Source organism: Mus musculus, chromosome 10 (genome assembly GCF_000001635.26).
Source record: "Mus musculus strain C57BL/6J chromosome 10, GRCm38.p6 C57BL/6J".
In the NCBI taxonomy this organism is placed as follows: domain Eukaryota; kingdom Metazoa; phylum Chordata; class Mammalia; order Rodentia; family Muridae; genus Mus; species Mus musculus.
In genome coordinates this window covers 128476103-128498783 of record NC_000076.6, presented here as the reverse complement: position 1 = coordinate 128498783, position 22681 = coordinate 128476103, and the positions used below count along the sequence as shown (strand labels likewise).

At 49.7% G+C, this 22681-nt stretch overlaps 3 protein-coding genes across 16 annotated transcripts in view; 2 read left to right on the top strand and 1 right to left on the bottom strand.

The window, feature by feature from the left end:
• Nucleotides 1–98: 98 nt before the first annotated feature.
• On the top strand, nucleotides 99–4627 carry Myl6b (myosin, light polypeptide 6B). Its single transcript, NM_172259.1, has 7 exons — nucleotides 99–156; nucleotides 1367–1583; nucleotides 2143–2170; nucleotides 2388–2531; nucleotides 3557–3730; nucleotides 4117–4194; nucleotides 4301–4627. The coding sequence occupies exons 2-7, from the start codon at nucleotides 1413–1415 to the stop codon at nucleotides 4327–4329; spliced, it is 624 nt and encodes a 207-aa protein (NP_758463.1). The 5' UTR covers nucleotides 99–156; nucleotides 1367–1412; the 3' UTR covers nucleotides 4330–4627.
• A 270-nt stretch (nucleotides 4628–4897) lies between these two features.
• Nucleotides 4898–7925, top strand: Myl6 (myosin, light polypeptide 6, alkali, smooth muscle and non-muscle). Of its 6 annotated transcripts, XM_030244939.1 has the most exons (8): nucleotides 5221–5245; nucleotides 5431–5450; nucleotides 5739–5845; nucleotides 6039–6182; nucleotides 6382–6555; nucleotides 6648–6725; nucleotides 7020–7064; nucleotides 7751–7923. In XM_030244939.1, the coding sequence occupies exons 4-7, from the start codon at nucleotides 6113–6115 to the stop codon at nucleotides 7046–7048; spliced, it is 351 nt and encodes a 116-aa protein (XP_030100799.1). In that variant the 5' UTR covers nucleotides 5221–5245; nucleotides 5431–5450; nucleotides 5739–5845; nucleotides 6039–6112; the 3' UTR covers nucleotides 7049–7064; nucleotides 7751–7923. The 6 variants fall into 6 exon arrangements, with proteins under 6 accessions (NP_001304146.1, NP_001304147.1, NP_034990.1 ...); NM_001317217.1 differs by lacking the exons at nucleotides 5431–5450; nucleotides 5739–5845; nucleotides 7020–7064 and adding exons at nucleotides 4898–4975; nucleotides 7437–7494 and having other exon boundaries at nucleotides 5218–5245; nucleotides 7751–7925; NM_001317218.1 differs by lacking the exons at nucleotides 5431–5450; nucleotides 5739–5845 and adding an exon at nucleotides 4898–4975 and having other exon boundaries at nucleotides 5218–5245; nucleotides 7751–7925.
• Nucleotides 7926–8192: 267 nt separating this feature from the next.
• Smarcc2 (SWI/SNF related, matrix associated, actin dependent regulator of chromatin, subfamily c, member 2) overlaps nucleotides 8193–22681 on the bottom strand; it is a 31410-nt gene continuing 16921 nt past the window's right edge. The window contains exons 16-30 of one of the 9 annotated variants that reach the window (XM_006514023.4): nucleotides 18321–18434; nucleotides 17780–17933; nucleotides 17010–17102; nucleotides 16582–16701; nucleotides 16431–16493; nucleotides 15842–16100; nucleotides 15448–15609; nucleotides 15129–15193; nucleotides 14570–14705; nucleotides 14321–14487; nucleotides 13090–13224; nucleotides 11148–11529; nucleotides 10767–10850; nucleotides 10425–10490; nucleotides 8201–9888 (exon numbers count right to left, since the gene is read on the bottom strand). In XM_006514023.4, coding sequence (XP_006514086.1) covers nucleotides 9812–9888; nucleotides 10425–10490; nucleotides 10767–10850; nucleotides 11148–11529; nucleotides 13090–13224; nucleotides 14321–14487; nucleotides 14570–14705; nucleotides 15129–15193; nucleotides 15448–15609; nucleotides 15842–16100; nucleotides 16431–16493; nucleotides 16582–16701; nucleotides 17010–17102; nucleotides 17780–17933; nucleotides 18321–18434 — 2077 coding nt within the window. In that variant the 3' untranslated portion in view covers nucleotides 8201–9811. Of the gene's footprint in view, nucleotides 9889–10424; nucleotides 10851–11147; nucleotides 11530–13089; nucleotides 13225–14320; nucleotides 14488–14569; nucleotides 14706–15128; nucleotides 15194–15447; nucleotides 15610–15841; nucleotides 16101–16430; nucleotides 16494–16581; nucleotides 16702–17009; nucleotides 17103–17779; nucleotides 17934–18320; nucleotides 18435–22681 lie in introns of all 9 variants that reach the window. The other 8 variants (XM_006514024.4, NM_001372395.1, XM_006514021.4 and 5 more) reach the window with 8 other exon arrangements.

Below are 22681 nucleotides of genomic sequence, written 5' to 3'. Positions count from 1 at the left end.
CCAACTCTCACGGCTGGGAAAAGGTTTCCTGTGAGCCTGCGGGTGCTCGCGGACTACGACTCCCAGCATGCTCTGCGGCAGCCGCACTTAACCCTTCAGGGACAGGAGCTGCCCTGAGTCCCGCCCCCCACCTGCCCCTTCCTCGGACCCGGCAAGGTGAGTTTTGAGGGGCTGGGAGGGTCTTTTTCCTCTCTAGGGCTTAGGAGTGAGTGAAAGTGAGGGAAACGGGCGTTTTGTTTAGGAAGGATTCTTTATTTTCCAAAAATGGGACAATTTGCAGTAAAAAGATTCTGACGCCCTTTTGCAAATGGGAGACCCACTGCTACTCTGCGAACTCCAGGGCCTAAGTGGAATGACCAGTCTCTCAGAATGCCATGTAATTCTTCTTTATCCAAGAACAGAGTAGCCAGAACCTCCTAGCTCCCAAACATCATCTTTTCCCTTCATCAGCGCTTCCAGCAAGGTTTGTGACTCAAAGCTCAGCTAAGGTTTTTGATGTGATCCTGACCAATGGTGTGTCCGTGTGGATACCTATGAACTCCTTTGGAGGTCCTGTAACCTTTTGGGTTATTAGGGGGCTCTTTGTCTCCCAGGGCCCCCTCCATGTGTGTGTGTGTGTGTGTGTTCCCTCCATGCTCACTAGGCATTATAGCCTTTTGTTTGATTTGAATAACATTGTCTTGTTGAAAAATGTTCCTTCTTTGGAATTATGTGTGACAGATGTTAAGCCTTGCCTACACTGGAACCCCTAAACCAACATTAGGTATAGAAGTCAGTGGGTAATAACACGCTCGAGTTACTGTGCATAGTTTAAGGTTGGGGGTAGGTGGGGGCCCAGGGATTACAAGTTCTAAGGATACGGGAAAAGACAGAAGGGAGTGCAAAGGCCTCCTCTCACCTTTTACTGTTTCCAGAACAGATTTTAAAACTTCCCACCTGATACCAGCCCCCCACCCCTCTACCCCGACTCCACCCCAAGCCCTTGCTTTGCTTGGGCTTTCCCACGGTCTAAAACTAATGCAAGTTTTTGTTTGTTTTTCTACTTTAGTTTTCTTCTTTCTCCCCTTAGCTCCTATCTCAGAATCACTGGCAAACATCCTATCTTCACCCTGGAGGTTAACAATCCCTATTCTGACAGGTCTCGTGTTTCTTCTCTGTACCCTTAAAGAAAACATTCTATTCAGCTGTAGGAGAGTGGTATCAGAGGGAAGAAAACTTTGGGGGCAGGAGTCCTGAACCATAGGAGGCCAGGGGAGTGAGGGCAGACAGGCATAAGTCTCTTCCCCCTCACCCTTGCCAACTGGCTCCCTGTCCCTGCTGCTGCCCCCGCCCCTTGACATCCCAGACTCCCTGCCTATTTAAACAGAGATGGGTGCCCCCATCAGCACATTGTTCTTTGGCCACCTGACATCATGCCTCCCAAGAAGGATGCTCCCGTGAAGAAACCAGCAGGGCCCTCCATCTCTAAGCCTGCTGCCAAGTCTACACCAGGGACCCCTCTAGCCAAGGCCAAGGCTGAGCCGGCTGCCCCCCAGGCACCTGCAAAATCCCAGGAGCCCCCTGTTGATCTCTCCAAAGTGGTGGTGAGTCCTGGGGAAGTGTGAATCTGGAAGGGATAGTTCAGAGATGCGGTGCAGCCTTGGGTATCCGGGAATATGTGGAAAGGATAGGGAATGAATGAACGCTGGAATGAGGTTGGGGCTCCCAGGTCAGGCCAGTTTCCGAAGTGAAGGGAGAGGGGTGCTGTCTGCCTCTGGCTCTTCTGTTCAACTCAGAAGGCTACATCTCTGAACCCCAGGAGGGGAGACTGAAGAGGGCAGGCTTGTTAGACAATCACAGCTGGGGGCAGGGGTAAATTTAGCCTTTGTTCAGCCCCCAGTTATGTGAGGGATGCAGGACTCGGGGTAGCAGGAGGGAAGGGAACAGGTGGCATGGGATTAACCCTGTTCCCAAGAAACCCTCCCCCTGTAATTCCTCTTGGGATTCTCCCAAGGCCCAGAGCTGGGGACAGGACTGAAGTGGCCCGGCTCCCCGCCTTCATCCCTTTGGGTCCCTCCCCAGAAGTGGCTGCCAGTTGGTTGTGATAGAGAGGGACTGAATAAGCCCTGTCATCTCCTCACCTGCCCTTTTTGTCCCCTACAGATCGAGTTTAACAAGGACCAGCTGGAGGGTGAGGAGAAGCCCATTTCCTAAGCCCCATTGTCAAACCCCAAACTCCTGGTCAGATTCTCTGTTCTAACGACAGTCCTGACCTTGAAACCTCCCACACTTGTCCTGTTCTCCTCCCTCCCATGCCTGGCTCTAGCACATGAATTTCTGAAGCAAACCTCCCTCTCTCTGTTGGTGATGGGGATCCTTGGTCACACTGCCTTCTCCTTACATCTCAGAATTCAGAGAGGCCTTTGAGCTGTTTGACCGAGTAGGTGATGGCAAGATCCTGTACAGCCAGTGTGGGGACCTGATGAGGGCCCTGGGCCAGAACCCTACCAACGCCGAGGTGCTCAAGGTCCTGGGGAACCCCAAAAACGAGGGTGAGAGGAGCCTTGAGTTTTGTGGGGGTTTCTGTTTTCTTCTTGGTGTTGAACGTTGAATACAGGGTTCTGCCTGGGCCATTGAGCTACATTTCTAGCCAGCAACTTTCTCTTCTTCCTCTTTTTCTTCTCTCTCTCTCTCTCTTTCTTTCAAGATAGGATTTCAGTATCCCAGCCAAGAATGACCTTACATTCTGATTCTCCTATCTCCACCTCTTGCTACTGCCCACTAGAGTGGTGGGATTACTCCAGTTTATGTAGTGCTGGGTTGAATCCAGGGCCTCAGGCAAGCCAGGCAAGCCCTTATTACAGAGGTACTGTTTTTTTTTACTTTTTGAGACAGGTGCTCACCAAATTACTCAGGTTGGCCAGGGACCTACAGTTCTATCCCAGCAGCCCCAATCCCCAGTTTTCTTTTTCTTTTTAAATTTTAATTATTATTATTGTTGTTTAGATAGTGTTGTTACTACCACCACTACTACTACTATTACTACTACATAGGGTGTCTCTATATAGCCCTGCTTAGCCTGGAACTCATTGTATAGACCAGGTTGGCCTCAGACTCAAGAGGGACTTCCCCTGCCTCTGAATGCTGGGACTGAAGGTGTGTGGGCTTAGTGGTTCTCTCTTTCTGTTTTGAGTGTGTCCAGCCACTGGGCTACATCCCTGCCTTTCCTTTTTTTTTTTTTTTCCTTTCTGTTGAGACAGTCTTAAGTTGTTCTGGCTGGCTTTGAACTTGCCTGGTAGCTGTAGTTACAAAACTGCACCACCAGGCCTGGCAACAGTTTCAATTTTCAATGACAGAATATTGGTAAGGTGACAGAGGACGCTAGGATGGACCTCAGGACTCAAAAAACGTCAAACACAGGGAAGAGAAACATCCTGAATGCTGAAAGGGATGAAAGTCACAATAGTAGGGTTGGATGGCACTGGATCCCACACCTCAGTTGATCTCTCTCATCTCTATCTAATTGCACTGGATCCCACACCTCAGTTGATCTCTCTCATCTCTATCTAATTGCCAGAGCTGAAGTCCCGACGTGTAGACTTTGAGACGTTCCTGCCCATGCTGCAGGCAGTGGCCAAGAACCGGGACCAAGGCACATATGAGGACTACCTAGAGGGGCTTCGTGTGTTTGACAAAGAGGGCAACGGCAAGGTCATGGGTGCAGAGCTCAGACATGTTCTTACCACTCTCGGTGAGGCAGGGCCCAGAGCTGTGGGGTGGAGAAGTGGGGGGTCCTGGAAGAGCTAAGTAGAGCCTAGAATGGGTTTATGGTCCTGCAGTTATGGGCAGGAGACTCAAGAGGGCCAGCATTGTGGAGACAGATCACCTAGAGGCTAAAGTGTCCAGCTATGAGCCAAGGGCAGGGAATGCAATGTCCCCCTTTGCAAGCCACAATTGTGTTGATTCCATGCAAGTCTCAACCCCGGCAGCTTGTTTCGCTGTCAAGTCAAAGCTTTCACCTGCTCCAAGGCACCGTTGATATGAAAAAGGGCAAGGGTGGGAGGATGAACCACCCTGAGAATGTCTTGGGCTGGTGAGGCAGGGAAGGCGGGGGACTCTAACTGTTTTTGGGTTCAGGAGAGAAGATGACTGAGGAAGAGGTAGAGACTGTTCTGGCAGGCCACGAGGACAGCAACGGCTGCATCAACTATGAGGGTGAGGGGGCAGGATGGCCAGGGAGTAAGGAGACTTGAGGGGGGTGGGAGTACCCTCAGTTACCCGAAGGTCAGTTTCTCAAGTCCTCTCGTCTCCTTTCGTGCAGCCTTCCTGAAGCATATCCTAAGCCTCTGAGCTCCGCAGGTGGCCCTCCAGCCAGCCCCTGGTATCCGCTTGAGAGGCAAGGGTCCTCGATCCACCAGATAGAAGCGCAGGCAGTGCGTCTCCGCGCCCGTCCGTAGCGCAGCCGCCAGGGCTGGACTATTTCCTTCCCCACCCCCCACCCCCTCCCACCCCCACCCCACCCCAGCCCCGACTCCCACCCCACGTAGAACCTGCAGCGACGGAAACTTGCCCCACCTCCTGTGCGGCCAGAAGCGCGTTCCTGCCACTAGGGGGCACTTACAGTTTTGAAATAAAAACATGGTTCCTGCTTCGGTTTCCGACAGTTTTCTTTTGAGAAAGAGGAAGGACGGGAGCGGGTAGTCCTCTCTTCTGCAAAAGCCCAAATCCTCTGCTCTTGGTGCAGCTCGGAAGAAAGGTTTCCGAGAGTCCCAACCCAGGCCCCCCTGCTAGATTCCTGAGCCGAGGTAGGGCGCCCCCCCCCCACCTCATTAATAATGTAGTGATGTCATCTGCATGAGCCCAGACTAGCGTGCCTATTGGATGAAACGGCGGAGGGTGACGTCATGCGCCATGGGACGTACTAAGGCTGGGGTTGGGTAGGGCGTCGGAGCCATTACTGCCGGAAAAGGTCCAGCAGAGCTCAGCAGCCAAGATGGTGGGCCCTGGGAATCGGGAGATCAGGGGGATTTGGGGCAAGGAGAGGACCGCGGGTGGGAGTAGAGAAAGCAGTGGACGTGGGCACGCCCAGGTTTTGGAAGGTTGGCTGTGGGATTGGAATGTCTAGGGCTTTGCCCTGGGAAGCGAATCCTCGGCTTCAAACAGGAGTTTGTAAAGCCGGGATAGAAGCTTGCGGGGTTGGACCTCAGGTAACTGACCAATCCCTTCTTCTCCGAGCAGTGTGACTTCACCGAGGACCAGACCGCAGGTAGGCAGTCTCTGACCCGCAGCTCAGGTCATCCTTACCGAGAGGGACCCCCTTCCTTTAGCATCTATCTTCTGATCCCAACCTGTCACCTCCAGCGCTCCCAGGAGAGTGCCCCGTGGATTTCCTTCTGCTCTAGATCCTCCATTTTCTTTTCTCATTCTTTCTTCCTTCCCCTTCCACTCCAGATCTGAGCCCCAAGCGCTGGGTGAGTTTTAGGTGGTGTGGGTGTGTGAAACAATTTGACTAGTGCCTGTTATGTGTCGGGTCTATTACGCTTGTGGTTTGCTGCTTCTTTTTTTGCCTCTCCTCTGATAACTGTCCCCTCCTTAAGCTTGGATTCTGAGTACTGTAGAGGGCAGTGCCTTGATATTTTGTTAAGATGGGCACTGGAGAGTTTGCTAAGGATGTGGCTTCACCTCTTGGAAGGTCTCCCGGAGGGGAAGGGTGGGAGTGGGAGGCTAGAGTCCAGGCTCTTACTTCCTTATATGGGCAGGACCTAGCCTGGGCGGTGGCAGATTCCTGCGGAGTTGTATAGTAGTGGTGGAGAGCCTAGCCTGCCGCAGCTCAGGGGGTGTGTAAACAGATGGCTACCACCTTAAGGTAAGGGAAAGAAGGTTGCCTGTCTTTATGTGGGGCATTTGAGTTGATAGAAATAGATCCCTAGGAGTAGTCTTGTGTATAGAGGAGGACAAGATATCTGGTTTCTGCAGCATGACTTAAGTTGAATTGGCAGCAGAGCTGTGCAGCAAGCACGGGGCTAATCCCTGGTGCTGCCGTTCTTCTGAATCCTCAGAATTCAAGGAGGCTTTCCAGCTGTTTGACCGAACAGGTGATGGCAAGATCCTGTACAGCCAGTGTGGGGATGTGATGCGGGCCCTGGGCCAGAACCCTACCAACGCCGAGGTGCTCAAGGTCCTAGGGAACCCCAAGAGTGATGGTGAGCATTTCAAGAATGTAGTGGGTTCATGGTTGTTCAGCTAAAGTCATCCCTTTATCTGCATAGGTGCCAAACTTGAGCAAGTTTTGTCTCATCCAGTTCTGATTCCCTCTTCTGGCCGTCCTTGTGTTCCCTACCGTCATGTCCTGAGAACATGTGTGACTTCTCTTGTCTGACACCTCCACCTCCCACATGACAGAGATGAATGTGAAGGTGCTGGACTTTGAGCACTTCCTGCCCATGCTGCAGACCGTGGCCAAGAACAAGGACCAGGGAACCTACGAGGATTATGTTGAAGGCCTTCGTGTGTTTGACAAGGAAGGAAATGGCACCGTCATGGGTGCTGAAATCCGTCATGTCCTAGTCACACTGGGTAAGGGTCTGTGACCTTTCTGGAGCTGAGCTGCCACCTGATATATTTCACCCGTCAGTCACTCAGTTCTAAGAATGTTCCTTCCTCTGCAGGCGAGAAGATGACAGAGGAAGAAGTAGAGATGCTAGTGGCGGGGCATGAGGACAGCAATGGTTGCATCAACTATGAAGGTGAGGGGCAGACCATAAACTGGGGCCTGTGAGGAAATGGTCGTTCAGGAGATGTTAAAGAGGCATTGTATTCCTAGACTTGGTTCCAGAAGGGAGTCGGGAGTCAAAGGGGCAAGCAAGGCTCAGTCCAGCCTGGGAGGGAACTGTTGGGGAGACAGCAGTAAAGGGGGGGGTGATGGAGGACGGAGGGTGGGCTAGGAATGGGACGTAAACAGAATGTCTGTTCCACTGCCTGACCCCTTCACCCCATGTCTGTGTCTTGTCTTCACCATTAATGTCTCTTCCTTCCTGCAGCATTTGTGAGGCATATCCTGTCGGGGTGACGGGCCCATGGGGCGGGTACGGCTCCTCCCAGCCTCTCCTCTAGTTATCTCCCTAGTGTTTTTTTTTCCTTCCCAACCTGTGCTCTAGCCTCTGGCCATACCCTACTACCATCTGCCTTACTCCTGGCATGACTCTGCATGGAGCTGGCTTGGGAGGGGAGAAATTCCTCAATGAGGAATGCAGTTTGGGGGTGTGGTACCTCCTCTCCTAGAATGGTCTCTGAGATTTGACTTACAGGGGTCTTGGTGCTGGTGTCTGGGAACGCTCACCAGCTTGTAGGGAAGGCTGGTCTGATGGTGATTCTAGAGTTGGCGGGGGCAGGGTTGAGCTAACTGCCCCATTCTGCTGCTAAAACAAAAGTCCTTTTTCCATCCCTCTACTGGACAGCGTGGAGGTACCCTAACCCAAAGCTGACCTCTCCTCCTGCCAGTGGCTGACCATAACTGTAGGTGTAGCTGAGAACTTTTCTGCCTCTGCTATGTTCTTGCTATTTAGATTGGGGGTGGGGGCTAACAGCCAGTGGGAGGGGAACCAGGGACAGAGAGAACTGGCCACTCTGAGTGGCTCTTTTGAAAACTGACCCAAGGTTGGTTGCTATGGGCATGTTCCCTCCTGCCACCTTCATGGTCTCGTGGTCTCCTGGCCCATGGGTACCCCTCCCCAGCCCTCTCCTCGGCTGACTCCGCCTCTCTTCTCCACAGAGCTTGTCCGGATGGTGCTGAATGGCTGAGGACATTCTGTATCCCGAGTCTGTTCCTTGCCCAGTGTGATTTCTGTGTGGCTCCAGAGGCTCCCCTGTCACAGCACCTTGCCCATTTGGTTTCTTTTGGATGATGTTTGCCTTCACCAAATAAAATTTGCTCTCTTTGCCCTCTTTTGGTTCTTTCTTTCTTTCCTGAGCAGGTGGGAGGAAAATGTGAGGTGGTGATGATGTTGTCTATCCTGAAACAAAGCTCAAGCTGGGGGCCAGGGAAAACTGGATCAAGTGCTTGTAGTAACCATTAATGAAAGGCTCCCCTGTGGGAAATGAAGAAAAGTCACAAATCCCTATAGGATCAAGGTAGCTATGTGTGTTTGTGTGTGGGGTATCTATTCCTTTTCAGGTTAAATTCTTGGCCCCCACTCACCCAAGTACCGAACGCCTTTTGTGGGAAAGCCTGTGAATGTTTACTGAAGCTAAAATGCCAGGACATATTAGTGCTGCCAGAGCCTGTCTTGTCTGCTGCAGGGCTAGGGGCCAATAGCAACAGAAGTAGGTGTAGGCCTGCCTCCTCCCTAATAAGGGAAGGAATGCAGCCATGTTTAAAAGGATTCAGGTCCACGCTGTAGGGATGTGCTTCCCGGAGCTCAATCTTGAGTAGGTGACAGCTGCTGCTCCTGCTGCTGCTGCCGCTGCTGCCTTCCTGACTGCTGTGTGGCCTCTTGTGGCAAGAGGCTGATGGCTGTGGGCCTCTGCAACCCTGGTGAATGTCCAGTGAGGGACTCCAGGAAGGCTGCCCCAGCCCAATCTGCTCCCTGCCTAGCAGCCACAGCTAAGAGAACACAGAGGCACCCACAAGATGGAACTGAAAGCAAATTAATTTATAAAAAAAAAAGGAAAAAGAAAAGAACAAAGAAGGAAAGAAAATTTTACAGAAGACTTTGAACAGAAGAAAGGTGTGGAGATGCAGAGGAAGGAGACGCTGGGACAGAAGGAGCAAAGCGCCTGGTGGGAGGGGCCAGGCTCTGGTGCGGCCTGGAATTGTGTCTGCCTCCAAGTAGGGGGTGAAGAGGAAGACCTGGAGTGCAGAGGCACGCTGCACTGCTCCCAAATCTTTGTCCTCATTTGGGGAACTCCTAGCTATCACTGGGTTCTGTCAGGCTTGGTTGGTGGGGGCAGAAGTTAGCAGACTGTCCCACTGTCAAAAGTAGGTGCTTAAGTGCTTTTCAAACTTGAGGGTCTGCAGGCCCCCCATCCTCTTAGAGCTCCCCCTCTGATGCCTGTTGGGCACTCACAGATACAACTAGGAAAGCAGGAAGAAGAGCCCAACTGAGGCCCCTTCTTCCTCTATTTCCTACCACAGAATCCCCGAAAACTACATTTCCCACAAGTACACAGACGCTGACGAGTAAGCAGGTGACTTAAACACAAACACAAAGCTGACTGGAGGAAAAGGTCATTGGCTGAACTGGGCCTAAAACAGCAACCATGACGAGCAGCAGGAGGGATTTGTATGAATAAACTGGAATGGGTGAGGGGAGCTGACTCAGCACTGCCAAGGGCTCAGGGAGACAGGCTCGGTGCCCTATTCCACCTCACACCTTGCCCCAGAAATTTAATTCCTCTTAAAACCTGCCCTTTCCCCTCAAAATAATAATAATAATAATTAAAAAAGTTCTTTTTTTGTGGGCTCCGAAGTGTCTTTTTTTAAAACCTCCCTTTTAAAGGGTTTCATTTTCATGTTATCACTTCAAAAATGCAGTAATTCTGAAGGGGTAGACCCTCAGAACCAGTTAGTAGAACCTCGTATAAACATCTTTCCCTCCTATTCTCTCTCCCAGGCATTAGAAACATCTTTTAGTCAGAAGTCCGTGGATAATAATTGGATATAAAACTGCACACCTCTGCTGGGCATGGTGGGGGTGGTGAGGGGGCAGGAGGAGCTTTCCTTACGTAGTGATGAACTCTTCAGGCTGAGGGAGGGTCCCAGTAGTGGGGGAGGGCTGTTCCTGGAACTGTGATCTCCATGGGGAGTGAGGGGGAGAGATGGCTGGCTGGTTCCTCACTGTGGAGGTGGCACAGGGGTGACTGTGCCTGGGCTTGGAGCTGTGGGGTCTGGAGGCAGCGGGGTGCCTGGGTCTGTGGAGAAAAGGAAGATGAATAAGCTGAAGCACGCAGAGGGATTGATCCAGTCCCAGGCTCCACACACAAACAGAACTGGGCATGGCATGCAGTGGGTGGGTAGATGAATGAGGTACCCACTATGTGTAATTTCTTTTTCTCAACACTCTTTTCCGCCTGACACTGGAAAAACCTTATATCCCAAACCTTCTTCCTCTCCCCAAGGTCTAAATAGGGTATCTGAATGTGGTGGGAACACTCAAGGAAAGCCATCGCCATGCAGACGGTAGCTAGGCTCCAGGTTTACAGCTGAGGTCCTCTGAACCACTGGATTCCTCCATGACCCACCAGTGAAAGCCCTGTCACCCCAGCGGTGGCAGCTGCCCAGTTGGGAAATGGAGGACAGCCAAAGAGGCCTTCCTCCTGTGCTCTAGTTTTATCACAGCATTGAACAGGGCTGTGGAAATTCTAGGATCTAGCCCTTTCCCTACTTGACTCCCTCCCATAATGTAGAGCCCTCTCCCTCACCCTTTCCCCTCCTGGCCCCTTCTCACCTGGCAGTGGGCTGGCACTGGGCAGGAGGTTGCCCTGAACAGCTGCCACAATGGCAGGGCTCTGGGCTGCGGCGGATCCGAGCCCCGGCCCGAGAGGCAAGGAAGATGGCATGGTGGTGGTCGCCGGCAGGTTAGGATGTAGAGGGTTCGCCATGGACACAGGCAGGTTAGGTGGGGGGATAGTGCCCGGGGCAAACGGGAGATGGTGGTGATGCCCATGCAGGTTAGGAGGAGGGGGAAGGTTAATACTAATGGAGTCAGCTAGACTACCGAATGGGATGACGGATGGAGCAGCAGGAGGAGGAGGCGGCATGCCAAAAGGCAAACCCAAAGGAGCATTACCCGCCACGCCTGGGTGCCCGCTGCCTGGCACTGCCCCTGGCATCATTGAGGGAGGAGTTGGTTGGTTGGGGAACGGTGAGGGGCCTAGAAATAAAGAGAACACGAGGGTGAGGGGGTGGAATCTTACCCACCGCACAAGCTGCACAGCTACCTGCTGGTGCTATCCCCTTTCTCCTGGCACTAGAATAAGCTGTAGATTCGTGGAATAAAGTTCCATGTATCTGTGTTTGGGAACACATCCCTGCTAGTTTGGGGACAGAATACAATGGAGTTCACCTGTAGGAACTGCAACAAACATTTATACCCAAGGTATTCCCTTCAAAGGAACCAGAACATCTGCCTGTAGCTCTATAGCAAACATATCCTGGAACCCACACTCACCATGGGGTCCAGGGGGGGGTACCCCTGGTGGGACTGCCCCAGGCTGAGGGGCTCCAGCTTGTTGTGGCTGCTGTGGCCCTGCAGTTGTCCCTGCCTGCCCAATCTGTTCAGAAGGGCCCAAGCTTCCAGGAGGGGCCCCACTGCCAGGAGGGGCAGAGGCCACAGCGGCTGGAGGCACAGCTAGACCATGGACTGTAGGTGGTCCAGCAGCCCCGGTGGGAGGTATGGGCTGGGAGCCTGGGGGCAAGGTTGGTGGCTGCTGCTGCTGCTGCTGGTGCATCTGCTGGAAGTGCTGCTGCCGGGCCCTCATCTCTGCATACTTCAGCTGCTCCATGTGGAAGGCTTGCCGGTCGGCCAGGAGCTGCTGCCTCTGGTATTCCAGCTGCCGGTACCAATGGAAAACTGTTACTGGGTACCAGAAGACCTTTGGCAATTGCCTTGCCTCCCACTTCCTCTTTTGGAAGACCCCATCTCTCATGCTGGTGTCTCACCATGGCTGAAGACTCAGCCATGTCTTCCTCTGTCCTTGCAGACCTGAGGCCACCTGCACTGCCCTCACTGCACCAGAGTTCGGGCTGGATTTGTTAGTACTCTGATTTGAAAATGCCTCCAGCTTCTGTCAACTCAAGTTATTTCCTTCCTTCAAAATCAGCTACAAGCCAGGCGTGGTGGCGCACGCCTTTAATCCCAGCACTCGGGAGGCAGAGGCAGGCAGATTTCTGAGTTCGAGGCCAGCCTGGTCTACAAAGTGAGCTCCAGGACAGCCAGGGCTATACAGAGAAACCCAGTCTCAAAAAACCAAAAAAAAAAAAAAAAAAAAAAAAAAAAATCAGCTACAAATGTAGTATTTCTTAGGGAGACACTTCAGATGGATTCACTGGCCTCTGAATTTTGATTATATTTTGATTCTCCCTACATTTAATTTTATTTTTATATGTTTATTGGTTTTTCAAAACTCGGTTTCTCTATGTGAACTTGGCTATCCTGGAACTCTGCAGATCAGCCTGGCCTTGAACTCACAGAGAGCCACCCCAGTGGCAGGATTAAAGGCGTGCGTCACCACGCCCGGCAAGTCTCTTATTTTGAAAAGTTATTTTTAGGGGCTGGAGAGATGGCTCAGCAGTTAAGAGCACTGACTGCTCTCTTCCAGATGGTTGTGAGCCTTCATATGGTTGTTGGGAATTGAATTTTTAGGACCTCTGCTCGCTCAGTTCCTGCTCGTTCCAGCCCAAAGATTTATTTATTATTATATGTAAGTACACTGTAGCTGTCTTTAGACACACACCAGAAGAGGGCATCAGATCTCATTACGGGTGGTTGTGAGCCCCCATGTGGTTGCTGGGATTTGAACTCAGGACCTTTGGAAGAGCAGTCATTGATCTTACCCGTTGAGCCATCTCTCCCCAGTTTCCATCTTGTATTTCTTTTTAAGCCTTCTCAAAGAAACTGCATCAAGGGCTGGTGAGATGGCTCAGTTCTTCCAAAAGTCCTGAGTTCAAATCCCAGCAACCACATGGTGGCTCATAACCATCCTAACAAGATCTGACATCATCTTCTGGAGTGTCTGAAGACAGCTACAGTGTACTTGTTTATAATAAATAAATCTTTGGGCCGGAGGGATAAATAAATATCTAAAAGAAAAAAAGAAAAAAGAAACTGAATCAATATGTCTGTCTGTCCTGTCTACTTTCCAGAGTTACCTGCTGAGTCTCTTATTATCTCTCAAATCCACTTAATTGCTCAGATTTGTGAGAACCTAGTGAGAGGCAAGCATCACTTGAGGACCTAGAGATGCAGCGGTCAGAAAGCCTGACTAGCAGCCCACCCGTGGTTCTCAACCTCTAGGCTGCCTGCCCTTCTCTTCTCTGTGTCAGCCTCAGGACTTCTGCTGTCTTCTGGCAGGTTCTAGACTCCCGCTGACACCTGAGTGTGTGCCACTCACCGCCTCTCGCTCCCGGTCCATTATTGTCTCCAGCTCCTCAAAATGTCGGAGTTTGATCTCTAGTTTCTTCATTTGGGTCTCTACCAGCAGAGCCACCAAAGACTTGATCTTTCTCTCCTCAACTGCAGCCAAGTGCTAGGCAAGAAGTGTGACAGGGCAGGTGTTAGCCAGAGTGCTCAGCTGCAAAAACTCCAGGGAGAGAGGGAGGGAGGGGCAGGGCAAATGCTGGCAAACTTAAGGAAGTAGCTGCGATCACAACTCAGAATAGTATAACTGTAATTTATATATGTACTATATATTATAATACATAGTATAATTATATAGTATATATTATTTACATATTATAATATATAATGTAATGTGTCATAATATAGAATTACATAATATGTGCATGATCTAGATATATCTGTATTATGGAACAACACACATATATATATCTACATCATGAAAAAAAAAAAGAATAGCAAGAGATAACACAAGGGCTGGAGAGATGGCTCAGTGGTTGAGAGCACTGACTGCCCTTCTGAAGGTCCTGAGTTCAATTCCCAGCAACTACATGGAGGCTCACAACCATCTCTAAGGGGATCCAATGCCCTCTTCCAGTGTATCTAAAGACAGCTAATATAAATAAAATAAAATTTAAAAAAAGAGAGAGAGTTAAGACAAGTAAAAGAAAAAAAGAAAAAAGAAAAAAAAAAAAAAAAAAGCTGGGCAGTATGGCACATGCCTTTAATCCCAGCACTTGGGAGGCAGAGACAGGCAGATTTCTGAGTTCGAGGCCAATCTGGTCTATAGAGTGAGTTCCAGGACAGCCAGGGCTACACAGAGAAACCCTGTCTCGAAAACCCCCCCCAAAAAAAACCCAAAAAAAGAGAGAGAGAGAGAGAGAGAGTGTGTGTGATAAGACAAGTAAAAGAAATTAAAGGGCTGGAAACAGTTAATAAGAGAGTTAAGAAGTTTGGTGATAGCCGGGCGTGGTGGCGCACGCCTTTAATCCCAGCACTTGGGAGGCATAGGCAGGCGGATTTCTGAGTTCGAGGCCAGCCTGGTCTATCAAGTGAGTTCCAGGACAGCCAGGGCTATACAGAGAAACCCTGTCTCAAAAAACCAAAGGAAAAAAAAAAAAGAAGTTTGGTGATAACTCACTCAGGATAAAATAAGGGAACAAACAGGCCAGCATTATTTAAGGAGTGAGAAGAGAGGGGCTGACAAGGGATGAGGCTGCCCTCACCTTGGCCTTGACTGCAGCAGCGGCCAGGGCTGCGGCTGCAGCTGTGGACAGGTTGCCTTCACCAATGTCACGCTCCACCTTGGTTTTCCTCTCCCCCTCTGGCTCTGCCACTTCCTTTAGCACTTCCTCCTGCCCTTCTGTTGGTTCCTTGTCTTTCTCAGGATCAACTGTGTCAGGTCGAAGGTTGAATTAGCCTTTTGACTTGTCTCTCTCCTGTGCCCCTCGCCCTTTGGGGAGGCCGATGCTCACCTATCGGGTCCCCGTCACTCTTCTCAGACTCCTTCTCACTGTCACCTTCTTTCCCTTTCTCTTCATCTTTCTTGGGGACCTCACTTATTTCCTCCTTTGCTTCTTCCTCCACAGCGCCCCCTCCTTCCCGTGGTTCCTGTAGTTCCAAAAGGAAGGACAACATCAGAAGTTGCAGCTCTCACACTAGACCCAGGCTTGAGGCTGCCTGACCCTCTTGTCCTTATTTATCTCTGTGTGTGCATGTGCACAAGTAGTACATGCACACACGTGTGTAGGTGTGTAAGTTCACGTGTGCACATGCCAAAGCCAAAGGACAAGATGTTGGTCTGCCCTCCAATGATGGGTTCCCAAAATGACGGGGTTACAGGCACATAAAATGCCAACGTTTTCATGTGGGATTCTAATTCAGGTTTTTAGGTCTGTAGAAGAAGTACTCTTATCCAGTGAACCCCTTATGCAGGGGTAATCTAGCTCCAGGAGAGTGTCCCTGCCACTGGATTCCAGCACCACTGGGCTGTACCCAGCAGCCTCTTCCAGACCCAGGTCATTTCCTCTATACCTTAGGCTCCTTCTTCTCATCTGCTGCCTGGCCCTCTGGCCGTGCCTCCTCAGTCCCGCTTTCCTCTGGGCCCATGGAGAAAGGAAAGAAAGGAGAGATGTCTGATACGTTTCATTTATGTAACAATTTCCTAGTAGCTGAAACCTCAGATACAGGGTCAGGAGAAGCCAAATTTCACACAGTGATGTCATGAAGGAAAACAAAACGGAGGGATTTTTTCGCCCACTTGCGCCGTTGATTGATGTCAACATGGACAGGAACAGAGCTGGTTGGCTCAGGCTCTTGGTGAATGGGAAGAAATCTAACAGCGTGTGCTCACCAATGCGCTCAGGCTCATCAGAGGCAGTCCCTGCGATGCCGCTACTCTCCAGACCAAAGGCTGGGTCGGCCTTGCCTGTGACTTTGGCCGCTTCTTCGACCTTACGCACGTGGGCTTCCACCAAAGCTGTGGGCACCTCTTCCTTCATTTTTGAGAACTCTTCTGTAAGACCAGAGGGGAAGAGGCTGGGAAAGGCAGGCGGGCTCTTCTGGCTATGCCTTTGAAGCCTTTTTCACAGGCCCATCTCTTTCTCTGAGACCAAAATGGAGCTCAGACAGGTGCCTGAGCTAAGGTAGCAACAGGCAAGGCCAGCAGGGCAGATCTAAGACGTTTCACCCTGAGAATCTAGCTGTAAAAGCAAACTAAGAAGGCCAAACCCCCATCCCCAAATTACCTAGGGCTGACTTCGCAGCAGCAGAGGCAACTCGGGGATCGACGACAGAGGCCAGGAAGGCAACGGTGCTCATAACAGGGTTGCCTGACTGACTGAAGGGGATGGGTTGGTAGGCCAGAGGGCCTAGAGAAGCCTCCGAGTCCTCCAGGTATGGGTCTTCAATGGGAAGGCGGAGAAAATGCAAGATGCACTCGTCCTGCGTGCGGCTTCCCACGTGCTCAGATACTTTGTTCCAGTCGTCCTTGTACATTTCCAAAGCCTGGTGGTAGTGGTGGAGACACAACTCCGCTTACTTGGCCACTTTTCTAGAAGGTCAACTCCTCCTATCCTATTAACAGCAGCTTGTTTCAAAGCTCTCTATGTTCTGGTTTTCTGTACTCTGCTGGATCCAGGGGGGGTCTCCAAGCAGCACTAAGAAAGGATATGGAACTACAGACAGGCCTAAATCCCTGACCTGGAGCTATCCCTGGGACAGCTGTGACACTCAGCCTCCATCAGTGCCCGGCTGTGAGCGCTCCCAATGCACAGGGCAGCCGGGTCCCAGCTACTCTGTCCATACAGCACCACTCCCCTGGTTTTCCCCAGTTACCTCCAGGAGCAGCAGAGTCTCCTGCTCCGTCCATTCCCGAGTGGCACTTGCTGCAGCTTTGCTCTGTGGGGAAGCAGGGCTTAGTCAGCACAGAGGAGTCTACGCTGTGTGGAGCGAAGGCTATCAACCCCAAGTTGGCTGCACCTCATACCTTGGAGGGGACGTTCTTCTTTGTGTACATGTCTGTGCGCAGCCCAAAATTCTGCATGTCTGCTGGTTTCTCCTTGCCCTTCTCAGGGAAGTTCAGCATTTGCTGGGAAGCAGAGCTCTGCTATTTGTGGAAGGAAAAAAAGGGAGGTGAATGTTAGTGGCCATAGGGAGCCACAGGCAGAGAGATAGAGGAGAGGGAGAGGGAGAGAGAGAGGGAAAGAGGGAGAGAGAGAGAGAGAGAAAGAGAGAACAGACAGACAGACAGACAGAAGGAGCTTCCTTCCAGCCTTCCTTCCAGGAAAGCCCTGGGCGGGACTTCTTCCCTCACTGCTGCAGCTCCCCTGCTCTTCTCTTGCCTCTTCTTCCCAGGCAGGGGCCCCCCAGTGAAGGGGCAAATAAGCAGCCCAGCGGGGTCTGCACCCCACCTACCAGCTCTGGCTTGCCCTTAGCCGTCTCTGGCACCAGGTCATCCAGCTCTTTGCCCTTCCGCCCAGCCTTGGTGTCAGCATCAACCTGGCGGCCCTGGGGGACAGAGCTTGGCGTCATGGAAGCTGGGTAGGAAATGGGCAGGCCAAGGCCTTGGAGGCCTGGAGACCAGATGCTAGGCGGCCCACGAGCTCTGGGAACACTCATGCCACTGTTCCATGCTGTCTCCATGATTAATTAGACATGTGGTTGGCATGAGAGACATGTGTAGTCATGTGTATCTTTACAGATTCTCTTAGGAGCTGGACAACAGATCCTAGTCCTAGATAAGTCAGTATCTTGGTGTAAGCCACATAATGTCTTCTTCTCATCTTAAAGAATGCATGAGATGGAAATGGAAAAAATGAAGGTGATAGGAAGTATGAGGGAAAATGGGAAAATACAGGAAACGTGACAAAGTATAAAAATCCCACACAAGTTATTGTAAGCCATTTTTTCTCTCTGGTCCTCTCCTGTACTAGCCTGCCTGTTCCCTGAAGATAAGGAACAATTTCTCCCCTTCAGAGCTACTCTCAGCTTGGGTAGCAGGGCCCAGAGAGCACTGAGCACAGGTGTTGGTGCCTGTGGTCCTCTGCACTTCACAGTAAAGAAGCTTACAACTCAGCTAAATCTCTACCCTAAAGACATAAAAATGAAAAACAAACAGAAAAAGAAAAGTCCAAAGGAGCCCACTCCGCCCCACCCAGCCTTGTCCCCAGCACCCCTCACCCTACCTGTGGAGGCTTCGGCTGAAGAGGAACCAGCCCTGATGGTGTGTCCGCCAAGACATGGAAGTGAGAGGTGGGTGGAGGCCCCATTGGGGTTGGTCGGCTCTCAGCATCTACCTGGTAGTTAATAAGACCCCACTGTTCCAGGAAGGCATGGACCCTGTGGGAAAAAGGGAGGCTAGGCCAAATGGGAAAACCAAAACAGAGGAACCCACCACCATCCCCATCTCATCACCTAAGTAGCAGTGCTCCCCAAGAACACGCCACAGCCTGGACTTTCTCCACGGCCGCACCCCAGTGACCATGTCTTCCTAGATAGTTAGCAAAGCCCATCCAACTGTCTTTCAGCAGAGCCCACGGCCTTTGTCCTTCTTTACAGAAGGACACACTTCCAATCTCTGGTCACTCACTCCTCCACCTGCTCTGACAGGGCTTTCCCTAGGGGTGTTGCTCTTGCTTACTCCCCATCTTCTTTGAAAATATCTGCAGCTCTGCCAAAACATACAGACATCCTCTCAAACTCTCTCTCCTCAGAAGCAAGACCCACCTCATGATAGCGCAGACATCACCCGCCAAATTCCGCCGACAGGCAGTAGATGTTAGATACTCCTGGGGATTCAGTCGGTAAGTGTCAATCATGAAGTTCCGATACGCCAGGTAGCTTAGAAGAGTCAGAAAGACAAGGAAGAGGAAGAACATTAATGTTTGTTGAGGCTCAAGGAGAGAAAAGAAAATAGAAGTGCTAATGACCCCAAATATGCTAACTACGCAGTAGTCACATGTTTCTCACTGGGGGCTGAAGGGCTAGCCCAGCAGTTAAGAGCATTGCTATCCTTGCAGAAGACCCAAGTTCAGTTCCTAGCACCCACACAGTGGCCCATAATCAACCATAACTTCAGTTCCAGGTAGTAAGACCGTTTCTTCTGAACTCCAGGGGCAGGTACCAGGCACACATGTTATACACACATACATCCACGTCAAACACTCAATAAAGACACAAAATAAAAATAAATAAATATTAAAAAAAGTTTCTTGTCTTTTTCCTGATGGCTTTTTTAATTAAATGGATCATCATCTTAATTTTACCTGGGATCCCAGCCCCCTAAGTGCTGAGATTACAGGGCAGCTCCTCATGCTCGGTACCACATTTTGGGGGGGGGGAGCGCTTGTTTCCCACCTCAGAAATCAAAGTCCTTTTAAGATTTATTCATTTCATTTACATGAGTACACCATCACTATCTTCAGACACCAGAAGAGGGCATCGGATCCCATTACAGATGGTTGTGAGTCACCATGTGGTTGCTGGGATTTGAACTCAGGACCTCTGGAAGAGCAGCCAGTGCTCTTAACCTCTAAGCCATCTCTCCAGCCCCAAAAATCAAAGTCCTCATCCATGCAACAATCAGTGTGATGCTTGAGAAGAGACTTAAAGATTGCCTTTTAGCCGGGCGTGGTGGCGCACACCTTTAATCCCAGCACTCGGGAGGCAGAGGCAGGCGGATTTCTGAGTTCGAGGCCAGCCTGGTCTACAAAGTGAGCTCCAGGACAGCCAGGGCTATACAGAGAAACCCTGTCTCAAAAAAACCAAAAAAAAAAAAAAAAAAAAAAAAAAAAAAAAAAAGATTGCCTTTTAGTATGCTTTATGTGTATGGGTGTACTGTCTGCACATCTCTGTGTACTGCAAGCATGCCTGGTGCCCAAGGATGCCAAAAGGGGTTGTTGGATCTCTGGAATTGGAGTTGGAGACAGTTCTGAGTCTCCATGTGAGTGCTGGGAATGCAAAAGCAGCCAAGGTCCTTGACCACTGAGCCATCTAGCCTGCACTTAAGGGTTGCTTTTGTTTTGGCTCTTAAAATTGCAATTTATGAATTTTTTTAACTTATCATTTTGAGATTGGGTCTTGTGTAGTACTGGCTAGCCTTCAACGTAATCTACAGCACAATTCTACATCCCAGATGCTGAGGTTACATACCACCATTCTGGCTTTTAATTATTTTTTTAAAATTTTATTTATTTGAGTCAAGGTCTCACATAGCCCAAGCTGGCTTTAAATCTGTTGGAGAGTCAAGGACAGATAGTCTTAAACTCCTGATCCTCCTGCCTCTGCCTCCCAAGTGCTAAGATCACAAATGTGTAACAACACCACATTTTTTAAAGTTAGTTTTTACATGTAATAGTTTTCTGAACTTATTTACATTTATTTATTCTGTGTGTGTACGCATTCCCAACCTACAGCACACATGCAGGGGTTACATGATAACTTTTAGGAACTGGTTCTCCTTCCAGCACGTGGGATCTAAGAACCAAACTGGGGTCCTCATGCTTAGAGTCCTCACTGCTGAGCCATCCTACGAGCATGCGAGTGCTTTCGATTGCTCTTTCTCTATCTCTCCCTCTCCCTCTTACCATTTCATTTATTGATTTTGTGTATGTGTGCATGAGCACCAGGACACGCACGTGGACTTGTCCTGTCAGGATTAGCAGCCGGAGATTTTACACACCAAGCTATCTAGCTGACTCTCTTTCTTGCTTTTTTGGTGGTGTTGTTGTTTTTAATTAATCAATTGTGTGTGTGTGTGTGTGTGTGTGTGTGTGTGTGTGTGTGTGCTACAAGGCAAGTGTGTGCAGGTCAGAGGACAACTTATGGGAGTCCTTTCCTTCCACCATATGGGTTCCGAAGATCAAATGCAGTTCATCAGCCTTGGTAGCTCCCTTACCCCACGGAGGCATCTCACAGACCTATTATTTTCTTGAGTCAGAGAAAGAAAGAAAGAAAGAAAGAAAGAAAGAAAGAAAGAAAGAAAGAAAGAAAGAAAGAGAGAAAGAGAGAAAGAGAGAAAGAGAGAAAGAGAGAAAGAGAGAAAGAGAGAAAGAGAGAAAGAGAGAAAGAGAGAAAGAGAGAAAGAGAGAAAGAGAGAAAGAGAGAAAGAGAGAAAGAGAGAAAGAGAGAGAGACAAAGGAGGAAGGGAGTGAGGGAGGGAGGGGACATGGCTCAGTGGTAAAGAGCAGTTGTTCTTATAGTCCCCAGCACCTGCATGGCAGCTCACAACCACCTCTAACTTCCGGCATAGGGGGATATGATATTCTCCTCTCACTTCTAAAGGTACCAGGTACATACATGGTGTACAGACACTTACATGTAGAAAAACCATTAGTACACAGAAATAAATGTAAAATATTTTTAAGTGTTAGTTATGTGTAGGGGTACGTGCGCTTGCATGTAGATGCTAGATGCCCATTAAGAGAAACTGTCAGATCCTCCTGGAGCTGAGGTCTAAGTAGTCACAACCCACTTAGGGCAGGTGCTGGGGAAGGAACTCAGGTCCTCTGCAAGAGCAGCACAGACTCCTAACCATGGAGAGTCTCCTACATACACACACACACACCAGCCCTGGCTGTCCTGGGACTCGCTAAGCAGACAGGCTGGCTTTGAACCTAACTACCTCGGCCTCCCCAGTGTTGGGATTAAAAGCATGCACCACATGCCTAGTTTGTTGTTTTGTTTTTCTTTTAGTTTTATTTGTTTTCTTGAGACAGTATTTTACTCTGTAGTTCAGGCTAATCTGGAACTTGCTTTATAATCCAGACCAGCTTACAATTTGTGATCTTGCCTCATCCTCTTTTCTTTTTTTCTTTTTTTTTTTTAAAGGTTGTTGGAAGAGCAGCCAGTGCTCATAACCTCTGAGCTATCTCTCCAGCCTCTTGGCTCAGTCTTTTAAGTGCTGGGGTTACAGATGTAATTTATATTTTAAAGTTAGAAAGATCTAAATTCAAATGCCAGGCTTATCATGATGATTTCAAACTATTTGAAACTTAGTCCTTGTGTGTCAAATAGGATGTCTTTGGAGAACTAGCAGTATCTGGCACTGCAGTAGCCTGAAAATTGACAGCTGACAGGCTAAAGGGGTGCAGATGCCAGCACCCGTGCTAGACCACGCACAATGGCTTGCAACTCTAACTTCAACAGATCCAACACCTTTTTCTGGCCTCTGTGGGCATGGCACTCACATGCACATACCCACATACATATAATGATTTTAAAAATAAAATGAATCTTAATATCTAAAAATTAATGAAATTATAAAGTATAAAATTTGAAAATATGTCCACACTACAGATCCCAATTCTGGTCTTACTACTTACTAGCTATTTGAACTTACTCAAGTAACTTAAGTCAAATGCTCCCTCCTACGAGGATCCTATTCTATAAACTAGAGATGACAATGTTTATTAGCCTCAATTAGACTAATTAGCCAGTGCATGGTAGAGACAGTGTTAGGGACGACATGCTCTTCAGAAGTTACCATTCACTGTTCCTGACAGTACACCACAGAGTCCTATTGCCTGGTAATGCCTTTTCCTTTCTGTCATAAACCTGGCTCTCCAGAGGAAGAGACCCACACCAAGCTATAGAGAAATAAACAAGCTGAGCACAGATGATCCCAGAGGGAGGCTGAGCAGCGGGGAGAGAAACCCGGGCCAGCGCCCAGCCTCACTAACCCTGCCTTGTCATGTGCTCACTGTGGGGCATCCTAACCCCAGATTTCCATACACAACCCAAGCCCAGAAAACTGACTGAAAACAGAACTTTAAAGCAACTCCTTTTTGTTTGATAAAGAGTCTTACTCTACAGTCCAAGCTTGAACTCACAATCCCCCCTCAGCATTCCAGGGCTAGGACTACAAGCTGGCATACGCCAAGTATTGGCAAAGAGTCAGCGAGACGAATAAGAAGTCTGCTGAGGGGCTGGAGAGATGGCTCAGTGGTTAAGAGCACCGACTGCTCTTCTGAAGGTCCTGAGTTCAAATTCCAGCAACCACATGGTGGCTCACAACCATCCGTAATGAGATGAGACACACCCTCTTCTGGTGTGTCTGAAGACAGCTACAGTGTACTTAGATATAATAA

Coding starts and splice junctions, on each gene's coding strand:
- Myl6b (NM_172259.1), top strand. CDS start 1,413: ATGCCTCCCAAGAAGGATGCTCCCGTGAAGAAACCAGCAGGGCCCTCC. Junction 1,584..2,142: donor TTGATCTCTCCAAAGTGGTG/GTGAGTCCTGGG, acceptor TGTCCCCTACAG/ATCGAGTTTAACAAGGACCA. Junction 4,195..4,300: donor CGGCTGCATCAACTATGAGG/GTGAGGGGGCAG, acceptor CCTTTCGTGCAG/CCTTCCTGAAGCATATCCTA.
- Myl6 (NM_001317217.1), top strand. Junction 5,246..6,038: donor CACCGAGGACCAGACCGCAG/GTAGGCAGTCTC, acceptor CTGAATCCTCAG/AATTCAAGGAGGCTTTCCAG. Junction 6,556..6,647: donor TCATGTCCTAGTCACACTGG/GTAAGGGTCTGT, acceptor CTTCCTCTGCAG/GCGAGAAGATGACAGAGGAA.